Source organism: Pempheris klunzingeri, chromosome 11 (assembly GCF_042242105.1).
Source record: "Pempheris klunzingeri isolate RE-2024b chromosome 11, fPemKlu1.hap1, whole genome shotgun sequence".
NCBI classification, from domain to species: domain Eukaryota; kingdom Metazoa; phylum Chordata; class Actinopteri; order Acropomatiformes; family Pempheridae; genus Pempheris; species Pempheris klunzingeri.
The window spans coordinates 10,247,526-10,259,206 of record NC_092022.1 but is presented as its reverse complement, the minus strand read 5'-3'; the positions used below and the strand labels follow the sequence as shown (position 1 = coordinate 10,259,206).

Below are 11,681 nucleotides of genomic sequence, written 5' to 3'. Positions count from 1 at the left end.
TTGCCTAAAAACGTGGAAGCCTGACTTTGGTCTGATATTACTGGGCTTTAAAATGATCATTAATCACTTTTGGGAATTATACATATGAAGAAACTATTCAGAGGCGTTGTTTGACTTGGTAAATATTCAGAACACACAAGTATGTATGGTCTTAAACTGTCAAGACGACACAGCTGTAAAAACGAGTTTTAGATTCAGTCGCGCTCACTTCCTCATGCTCACTGGTGCTTGCGGCTTCATTTTACGCACTGAGGCGCCGTCCGTCGGAGTCCCCCCTGCTCTCCGTGGCTCTCACCGAGCCTCCGCTGTTTAAATGGGCCAAGTTGAGAAGCGGCGGAGAGTGCAAATCTTGTTTGGTCTGGGTCTGTGAACTTCAGCGTGACTTCAACGACACACACAGGGGTTAAAAACAACTCTTTCCAAACTTTCAACTCTATGATGTTGCGCAATTACTAGTCAGGAATATCAAGCCTGGTGTATTTGGCTTGTTTATGATTAATGCCACATTGGTTTAGGTGACATGAGAAATCAAGTTTCTTTTTTGTTCGTGTCTTCATTGGCTGTGTAATGGTGCCTTGGCCATGCGTGAACTCCCCCTTTTTTTTTTTTTTTTTTAAATCGATGTGGGTTGTTTTATTTAGATTTCACAGCCGATTCACAAATTTAGCTCAGTGATTAGTAATAAATAAAACACTTGCCGCTAATTTCTTCAAAGGCAAAGGAAGAAGAGACAGGACGCGTAGCTGCGACTGGTAATGATCATCGTAGGTAACATAATGTGCGGGGCTCAGGGCTGCCCAGCATGTCAGGTATTAACAGAGCGAGTGTGATTAAATGTGGGAGGTAGGAGCTGCGAGGCTGGCGGAGAACGCTTCTGCCGCTGCTGCGAGCTGGAAACTACTGAATGGGAATCTATCCGGCAACTTCACCAGACCGCTGTCTCACGGCGACACGGGGGCTCTGCGTAAAACCAAGCGGCGCGTCTCCAAGTCTGGGTCAGCCCAACTCACAGACGGAGAGGACGCTCAAGTTGGATCGGGCGAGCAGCTTTTCACTTGTTACCGGCGCTCGGCTCCCACTAACATGCCTGCCATCAAAAAGGAGAGGCTGGATGGAGACGACATGGCATTGACTGCGTTCAACCAGTCCGAATACCTGGCCCCTTTAAATGCCACCGCTATCCCCGTGGTGACCCCGCATCCGCCGCCCTACGACCACATTTTCGCCCATCATCGCGCGTACTTGGGGCTCCACGACTCGGCGCTGCATCACCAGCACCTCCACCATCACACGGACGACTTAATGCTGGAGAGATTCTCCTCCATCCCCGACTTTCAGCCCTTCTTCGACAACGGCGAGCCGTGCATCGAGGTGGAGTGCGGGGAAAACAAGGCTTTGCTTTATATCAATAAATTGTGTCAAGGTAGCAAGGGACCCTCAATTAAATACAGGGGCGAGTGGCTTACCCCCAATGAGTTCCAGTTTGTCAGTGGACGAGAGACTGCCAAAGACTGGAAACGGAGTATTAGACACAAAGGTAAGAGCAAGCTTCTCTGTCCTCGCGGTTCGTTGGCACAGAGGGACACCTCATCGTCAATAAAATACTTTTAGGCGCCGCTTATTCTGGGTGAAAACTTAGTCCCGTGGTTCGGAGCTGAGTTTTGGAGTGAAAGGGTTACAGCAGCCAGTGCGTAAGGAGACAGATGAGAAAAGGCGCAGATCCCTCACTTACACTCCGAGGCTCTGACACAGAGTTTGGGCTGCGATCACACACCAAACCGGGCCATCTGGAGTAGGCTGCACCGGGACTGAGGTGAAAAGTTAGACATAGATAATACAACGTGCGACACTTTGAATATCCTTTTTCCTCATCGTGGGATGAATGGCTCCGTTAAGTGCAGCTGCACTTGTGCATGGGTGTCACTTTTACGCATCGCATGTTAAGCTTGAGAGAGAATTTTTGATGACAATTGGCGTTTTATTCCTTCACTCATCGTAACAGTCGGTGTTAACTGCGGTAAATTTGCAACCAATTCAAAACTAAGTATTAAATATGAAGCAGCTTTTATGCACAGTCGCATTTTTTTTTGTAGGTGCTTGTTAGATTTCCTGCTGCAAACAACAACCTTGACAGCATCAATACTGGGATGCTGTTTTTTTAATCTTATGTTATTTATAGCGTAGCATTTTTAAGAAATAAGTACGCATCGTGGCGCACCCCCTCACCACACACACACACACACACACACACACACACACACACACACACACACACACACACACACACACACACACACACACACACACACACACACACACAAGGTTACTCAGGCAGAACTGACACGCGTAAAGATCTGTCTGTGTGGGGGTGGAGGGTGTCGCCCCCAGGTCAAAAATGGTAGCCTAATAGTTTAATATACCGATGCCTATAGACAGATGACAGTAGGCTGCTGTCTCTCCAGCTCAACACACTGGGCTTTAGCAAGATGTAAAACTTGATGCTAAGTTTGTCTGCAGGGACTGACTCCTCCAGATATACACTGTGGCTGCTGGATGCCTTTTGACTTGATTTAGTCTCGAAAACTTTTGAGTCCCGAGATGGAGAGATGAAGAAGGGGGCCCATTCCATTCTCAAGCAAGTTGATGATACCTCACCACATGCTGTGTCATGGAGGAGATGGCTGGAGAATATGGTTGGTGGTGTTAGCTAAAAGTATTTCTCTTGTTTTTCTTTTCCAGGGAAAAGTCTCAAGACTCTTATGTCCAAAGGAATCTTACAGGTGCACCCTCCAATCTGTGATTGTCCTGGCTGTCGAATTTCATCTCCAGTGGTAAGAATATTTCACCTTCTGTCATGCTGACCTTACTGCTGCACTGTTTTTCGGTGCTTTTAGAATCGTGTGTGTTTGATTGAAGAAGCTACATTCTTTGCTGTGGATTATGTGGTATATAAAGAATATGTTGGGTTTAAAGATTATTCATTGTAGTTGTCAAGAATTGACACACATTTGTTTTACAAGACAAGATGTATTCTGTGTCTGGTAATTTGCGCTTGCTATATCAAGTCAAGTAAATTTTATTTATATAGCATTTATTGTAGCCCAAATTCAAAGGGCTTTACATTCTGCACCCTTGTTACTAAGCTGTATTTTTTATTTATTAATTCCCCATGGACCATATTGCCCATAATTCGATTTAGTTTAGCTTGTGCGAAAGCAGGACTGCGTGTACTAATATTTCATTGCGATATATTTGGTGCGTCACTCAGCTCTACGTAACAAACAGTGGGTGAGTGTGTTAGAGTGTCTGGGTGCATATTGGAGCGTTGTCTTTCTTTGTAACCTTGATGGTGAAGACCCTACAGGCACACTTGTCAACTTTGATGGTAATTTTTCTCAGCATGAATATCAAATCCACTTTCAGTCTTTCACCGTTGCAGGGTATCAAGCAGCCTTTTATTCAGAGGCATTGAGTTGTCCAGTATGGCTGTTTAACGTTAGGTGTCGTTGGCTGGGCTCCTCTGTCCTATTGAATCAGTTTCCTCACCTGGCTGTTGAACTTTTGTTTGCCTAGTGCTTCCCTCAGGGCTCGGCCAAGGGCACGATGCCAAACCTTGAGGCCTTGCAGGTGTGTCACGATTACAGCATTACCACTCTGTGTGTGTGTGTATGTGTGTGTGTCAGCTTTGAGCAAGCACACTGCCGGCTCACCGTCGCCAAATCTGTTCACACAGGTGCGGCGGCGGATTGTGTGTGTGTGTGTGTGTGTGTGTGTGTGTTTTTATCACCACGGAGCGCATCTGTCGTCGCTCCCAAGCACTAATCTTGAGGGAAGGGTGTAAGAGGCTTAGTGAGCTACTGAGCGTGGCTACTGCTGATTATTGTGTGTGAGGCACGCAAGGCAAAGGCGGTTTAGATAAGCCGGAGGTGTTTGAGTGATACAGGTAAACTGGTGACATTTTTTACAGCCAAGAATGAAGTCCTGTACCCTAACACATAGGGTTCAGCTGAAACGAATTACCTTAGGGAGGTAGGGGGCAGGGAAAACAGACAGTAGAAACGCTCATGTCTTATTTTAACAGGAGGATTTTAGAATCTGAGTGTGTTTGCTTATGTCTAGGCTTATTGCAGATATCAGAGTGATTGGCTTTTGGCTTGCTAGGGCTTGTACAGTTCCACTTCAATTACAGTTGTGACGGAGTAAAACTTTGCTATTGACGTAAGCAGGGATGGGAGAGCCTTAAGGTTTTTTGTTGTTGTAGCCTCTCTCCCTCTCTTCCTTTCCTTGTCTGGTGTTGAAGCCTGAAGTCCTACCCACCAAGTGAATACCACCGTGACACTTTCGCACACACATGTACACACACACACACACACACACACACACACACACACACACACACACACACACACACACACACACACACACACACACACACACACACACACACACACACACACACACACACACACACACAGGCTGCTAAGTATGTTGGCAGTTCCATGCGAGGCGGTGAGGGTTAGGCGGAGGAGGGAAGGCAGCGGGACTTGCATGGCCTGTACTGGCGTCTCCCTCTCTCCCCACTGACTCCCCTCAGGGCATGGCAGCCAGCACTCCCTCACTGATGAGCTCTCTCTCCTCTCTCACTCTCTCTCTCTCTCACACACACACACACACACAGACAGCACACAGTATATGCCTGCCTACTGACACAAATTACCTCATGCAGTCATTTATTTTGAAAGTTTGACGGCTGAACTTTGAGTGATCTTGTTTTGCTATAGGCATGAGGCAAGCGATCATAAAAAAAAAGTGCAGCAGCTGGTGGGAAGACTTTTCACCTGCCTGCTCAGAACTCGTGGAAGTTAATTTGCTGTGTCGGCCCGGGCACAAGCTGTTTATAACTGCACGATACAAAATGAACTGTTGTGCTGATGGTGCTGTTCAACCCCACTCTGAAATCAAATCAGTTTATGATTGATGTGCTGTTGATAACTAGCTGTCAAGGTGTGTTATCTTCCTGTTAAAGGGAAGTTTTGATACTTTTTATATGGACGGCCAATCAGTGTTAATGCAGTCCATTGTAGCAATAAATACCAAATTTATTGACTAAGAAAGCTGAATTATCCTGCCTGCGGCGCTGTGCCTTCACTGCCGACGTTTACCACGATGCGTTGCACATGAGCGTCTGACTCCTAACCCCCATATTTTCTCCGCTACGCTCTCTTTGGGTTAGAATCGGCCACAGCTAGCTCGTAAACAAAAAATTGTAAGACTCAACAAAAACTGCCCACGCTGAAATTCATTGCAGCAGAACAGGCTGATTTGCCGCGCTGATGGAGCCTGTAGTTCTTCCTGGTCACCAGCGCTGTCGTTTGAGTCACTGGTGACCAGGAAGAACTACAGGCTGTGGCTACAGGCTGTGTTAATATAGCGCACATTGAGGCATTTATTTATTCAAACGACTACATTTACCATCAACACTGATTGGACATCCACATAGAATGTGCCAAAGTTTCCCTTTAAGCCTGTGAATACGTGATAATCAGGTGCTTAAACGATTTCCCTCTCTTGGCAGCTTTAATTGTTAAAGTTGGCCCTTTAAGTCAGATGCTGCTGGTTTGAAGTCTGATATCTGTATGATATTCTTTTGCATGTATACAGTGTAATACTTCAGATTGTGCTGTAGTTTATTCTTAGCTCTGTATGTTTGTGTTGTAGTCTGTACGTACACATGTGTTGGTTTGTATCTGAGCCTTTATGCATGCATGTGTGTGATTATTTGTATGCCCGCGATGGCTGGCTGACTTGCCTGCTTGCTGTGTGTGCATGTGTGTGTGTCTCCTCCCGGGAGAGCTGGGCTTCCTCTGCTCTGTTATTTCAGCGGAACTGGCGGAGGCCGGGAGGAAATTACACTCCCCTCCTCCGGCTCGTAAAGACCTCCTCCAATCAAGGGCTCCTCTTGCAAAGTGGAATTAAACACACACACACACACACACACACGCGCTCACACACATCTACGCACAAACACACTTTTGCCTATAACTTATCTATCTCATTACATTTTCATAATGTCACTTCCAATAGGGTTAATGGTGAAAAGATAATTACAATTAAAGTGCACCATATTGAGTGAAATAATAGAAGTTGAGCTGTTGTGAGTCGTCTTCATAGATCAGCTACCTACTGTACACTGATTTTCTTTTATGTGTTGTGTTTGTACGCGTGCGTGAATGCGTGTTGCTGAGGCCACGTTGCTATGGTAACACCGGAATCGGTCATTGGCCCCGAAGTGTGCAGAACTGTGGTCGTGTCGAGTGTATTTGTGCGCGTCTCTCTTTGTGTATCGGCCAAATTAGAAATTAAGTGGGACTGTAATGATCACTTTTTTCTCCGTGGGTCTTAATCTCACTTATAGAGATCGATATGGATTGGAGTGTGTGCCACACATTTAGAAATACAATAACAGTCGTGCACACACATCTCTCTGTTTTTCTGTCTATGAATAATTCATTTCAAATAAATGGTTTAATTTAGCAACTTTTAGCTTCCACTGTCAATTCCAGCAAGATGCCATTGACTGCTTGACAGCTGAACGTGTATGTGTTTGCAAACGTTTTTAAACTCTATGACTGGATGTATGTGTGTTTGGGTGCGGACCCCGCTAAAATAAGTTGGAGCATCTTCTATCAGCCAAATATGGGTTATCATGACAAAGCCAACAGCAGTATTTCTAAAAACCCTCCTCCCAATATGTGTGTGTTGACAAAAGTATGTTTGCGTTTCTTGTTCGCCATGTGATTTCCTCTAATAGTTGCATGCATGCTTGGCCACATCAGGCATTTTACTGTCATGCATCTGTCAATACACTCATACAAGCACACACATACTCCATATAGGACTACAAGGAAGTAAAATTAATCAGTATTTTACAGTTTCTCATAATCTGTATACCTGTATATCCTCTATTTAAACAAAGGTAAATGGTAAAGCCTAAACTGTTGGCTGCGTTTCATTTTGACAGCATAATTAAGAGTCATCTGATTCTATCTTGGTTTTTCCTCTACAACATAACTGCTGGTCATCATTCACATTATTTATATCTGTATCTCACAAATGGAGTGCAGTTGTGTGTGATCTGTCTAAACTTCGGCGAAATGGATGTTCCAACCTGTTTCAAGTGTGTTGAACTGCAGGAGATTCTAATCATTATCATTGTTAAATTTAACTTTTGTGGGGACCAACACAAGAGAAAGCATCAGTTGAATTTACCAACCACATCCTCATGCTAGCCTCCACCTCCCCCGTGTTTGTCTGGGGAGAGGAAGCCCAGTCGTTACCTGTGCATGAAGCTCCCCTGCAGCAGCCTCGGTGGGCCTATCCAAACAGAGAGAGAGAGAGGGAGAATGAGGGAGGAGGAGGGAGAGGAAGAAACTAGAGGGAGAGGGGAGAGCGAGAGGCGCGCTGGCACGCTTGACTGCACCGCCACTGACCTCCCAGCGCCGCCCCAGCAGCCCCCCCTCCTCCCCTCCACCTCGCCGCCTCTCGCCCTCTGTGCACCTCTCCCCTCCCCCTACCGCTCCCCCTATCCCCCTCCCCTTGCCCTGTGCCGCTCCACTGGGCTGCAACTGCCCGCTCGGCTCAGCGCGTGGGGGCCGACCGAGAGAGCAGGAGAGCATGTGTGTGTGTGTGTGTGTATGTGTGTGTGTGTGAGTGAGGGGGGGGACTTGGTCGCATGCCTGTCCGCCCTGCAGTGCTTTCTCACTTTTTTTCTTCCTCTCACACGGCCTTGAACAACCAAGTGTTGCCTAAAGTCTGTACATAAACCATGCACGCACGCACGCACGCACGCACACACACACACACACACACACACACACACACACACACACACACACACACACACACACAGACAGACAGACAGACAGACAGACAGACAGACATAGAGTTATCCAGAATCAGATTTATTTTGCCAAGTATGAAGTGCATTTGCACTTATAAGGAGTTTTACTTGATGGAAGTTGGTGCCTACTCACATAGCGAATTTATAGTTGCATTTCTTGAAGTTGTGAATGCTCTTTGTACAATACGTGTGAAATAATGCTCCGCATGTGGAGCCACTCAGGCAGTATTTTAACATCAAAACAGAATATTAAACTTGAAGAAAACATCTATCATAACATCAGACTAAATCACTTCCTTTTAACCAAAATGTATCTGAAACCCCAGTAGAACTGACTGAAGATGTATGATTTTTGTAATATATCTTTGATATATCCGTATGTATGGTAAAGTGTGGTTAGAGATCCATGCTTTGAAAAAGTAAAATGAAAATTTTTAGATTTATTGAGTGACACTTGTTGACAGAAAATTCTATTTGTGTTCATGTTACATCGTCAGTTGATTATTTTTTTCACAGCAAACCAAGAACAACAAAACAAAAAGCCCTTAAAAATGTTAAGAGTTGTGTTTGCTTTAGTGAGAACTTGCAAAATGTGACACACTGCAGCTTTAACTGAATCAGGCGTCACAGGAAATGTTTTATGCTCTTCTGTGCTTCATTGCTAATAATGGCGTCATTATTGATATGGAAATGCTATAAAAAGTTGAAAGTTTTCCATCAATATGCAATAAATTGGGTTTTGCACGACAATAGGGAAAAATTTGGTTAAAAATGATTATATTGTATATATGACCATGCAGTATAAGAGCACTGGAGTGTTTATGCTTGTGGTGGAGAAATGTGTTTGTCCCTCCACCGCTGTAAATAAGTGCCTATATGAGCATTATAATTTCAAGCCAGAAGAGTTCAACATGTTTCTAATTACATCGCGGCAATTTATGCACTGCAGCTCTTGAGCTTTGCTGTTCTTGCAGATTTTGCAGTAAGTTTGTTAACCTGCACACTGATAATTTGACTCTAACTAGATCAGACACACATAAAGGCTTGCCAGTTTTTTGGTGGCCTGTGCAGCATAGTCTGCCTTTGTCTGGTTTCTCGCATCGTTTTGACTCTGAACATGCACCAGAAAGGTCATGGAGTACAGTGGATGCAAATGGGTGTTTCTCTAAACAAATAACGTCATGGCTAGTGGTGAAGACAAAGAAAACACAGAAATTATTTTGGGACGACAGCAAAACCACTTTCATGTCATAAATAACACAAAGTAATGGAGATTGTATTAAGGTGCTCTATGAATTCATCAAAGCAAAAACAATAAACACCAGCTCGGCCTCTCCATTTTCTTCTTTTTCTTTGGCACTAATAAGAGACTTTCCACTGGCGACTACAAATCCTCACAGACATTATCTTGACTATCAAACACAACATATAAACTTTATTATTGGGTTACTCTTGGAATCTGGTTACTGTGAACCATGTAAACACTTTAATCAGACTATTACTTTAATCTGATTATTGACAGTAATCAGGTTATACTGGTTGTGTTTGCATACCGAGTGCCTCAATTTGATGAAAGCTGACAAATGTGTGGCTAATCACCTTTTATAGGTGCACCTGTGACAGTGCAGGTGAGCCAGAGATAAAGAGGTGAGACTAAACAAAGTAAGAATTTGTATTTTTTGCAGCGAACTGGATTTCAGACTCACACAAACACACAGCAGACAAATTGTTTGTTATTGCCTTGTTTCAGAGCTCTTATGTGAGCATGGTAATGACCGCCTCACCCCCTCCTCTCCCACCCTCCTCACGCTCATTTTTTTTTTTCCCTCTCTGCTTCTCTGTCGTCTCCTCGATCCCCCTCCCCCTTTACCCTAGTGCTCGCGCCAAGTCGGCCCGCCATCCCGCCTCCACACACACACACACACACACACACACACACACACACACAAATGCTGCGAGGTAACGGCAGACAGGCGCGTGACTCATTAGGCATTCGTCCCCCAGGGAGATCGCTGGGGGGGCGCGTGCGAGGGAGAGAGAGCGCCGCAGCTGCAGGAATGTCACGGGCGGCTACCGCTGTGTGTGCATGTGAGTGTGTGTGTGCATGTGAGTGTGTGTGTGTACGTGTGTGTGGGTGTGTGCTCACTAATGCTGGTTGGAGCCAGCGGCAGGGCACTGCACCTTTCAGGAAATAACGCAAGGAGAGGGAAAAAAAACACACACTTATTAGTCCTCTTTTCCACCTAGAGCTCATTTAAAAGTCTGAAATAAATTTAGAGAGAAAACATTAGATTGCCTTATAATTTCTGCCTGTGTTTAAACGCCTGTGCTGGCCAACATGTAGCTGTGATATTGGCCAGTGTTATGTTTCACTTCCAGAGCATTTTGTTGCTTTAAAACCAAACCCTTGCTGTTTTTTTTAATATTCATGCTTTATTATCCATATCTTGCTATTAAATGACAATATACACAGGTTAGCTTTTTTGGCCTTTAACAGACTATATTGAAGGACTTCTTGTCATTTCTTAAGACTGTCCTCAGTAAATTTAGCATGTGTCCAGATTACAGTGCAGCCACTGCTGTGCTAAATCTCAGTCTACCACACTAAAGGGCATTCAGTTCCATTCATGTCCCTGAGTGACTTGGTGGGCACTGAAATGATGTGGGTGTCCACCAAAGCTAAAAGTGCCACATTGATTTACTACAAACCAGTTAAATTTCACGCATTAATGTCAAATCTCCCCCACTTTTCAAATCAATTCAGGAGAGCTTCTTTCACATTAGACTTTAATTTACTTTCATTGTAAAAATGAGCCAAACTGGAAAAAGAGACAGTAGTGATGTTTTTTTTAAAAAAAAGCATTTATTCAGTAACAGAAAAGTTATAAAGATGTAAAAGGTAGCATCATTTTATTGTTCTTTGTAAACAAGTGAAAGTAATGTTGGATGTTTAGCTGGCTCTAACTAGATGTGTAATTCGTGAAAAAGCTACAATAGACGTGGAATGTTAAATTGCGTGTAGTGTGCAAGAGATTTTAAGTCACTGCAGCAATATGAATGTGTTGATACCAACTACTAGCAGTATTGGAAGTGAGTAGTGTTGTGTGAGATTGGCTGAAATAAGCTCTGTACATACTAGTACATACTCTTGAGTAATGGCAAGACGTAGGCATGGCTGTCTGCATCTCATGTTATCTGACCTGTAATATGTTATGTGACCTGCGCAGTGTCAAACTTGCAGTAATTTGTCTGAATCATTTGGCATTTCAAGTTCAACTTCTCGTGTTATTCTCAGAGCTTACTGCATCTATTGGAGAACTAATGTAGCCTATTATTACACTATATGTATGTGAATGAATGAGTATTTATTTATTGTTTCTGAATGGTTGTCATGTACCGATATGACCATTTCATCTGTCTAAGTTGTGTAATAAGTTGGTCTATGTGTCCCAATGCATGTGCGTCTGTATGTATTTGTGTCTTTTTTTTGTGTGTAAATGTGAAGCCCAGATATATTTCTTGGCTGCCTGACTGTCAGACAGAAAGCGTGGGAGGTGATATTCATAGAGGTGCTTTAGTGGGACTTTTATGAGAGACTTTTTTCCATGGCTGAAAGGAGGTTGACCACACACAGTAAGGTTGCCTCAGCTCTGTGCACACATGTCTGTCTGTGCGTGCGTGTACGAGCGTGAGCACTCAGGCGCCCTTCCTTTGAGCACTCCTACGTGGGCTGCCAGGGGTGTGTTTTGCTTCGTGTTTTGTTTCGGAGAGCCCTCCCCCG

At 44.3% G+C, this 11,681-nt stretch overlaps 1 protein-coding gene across 2 annotated transcripts in view; it reads left to right on the top strand.

Moving 5' to 3' along the window:
• Positions 1-796: 796 nt before the first annotated feature.
• samd11 (sterile alpha motif domain containing 11) overlaps positions 797-11,681 on the top strand; it is a 51,915-nt gene continuing 41,030 nt past the window's right edge. For both annotated transcript variants that reach the window (XM_070840232.1, XM_070840230.1), the window contains exons 1-2: positions 797-1,537; positions 2,740-2,831. In XM_070840232.1, coding sequence (XP_070696333.1) covers positions 835-1,537; positions 2,740-2,831 — 795 coding nt within the window. In that variant the 5' untranslated portion in view covers positions 797-834. The remainder of the gene's footprint in view (positions 1,538-2,739; positions 2,832-11,681) is intronic.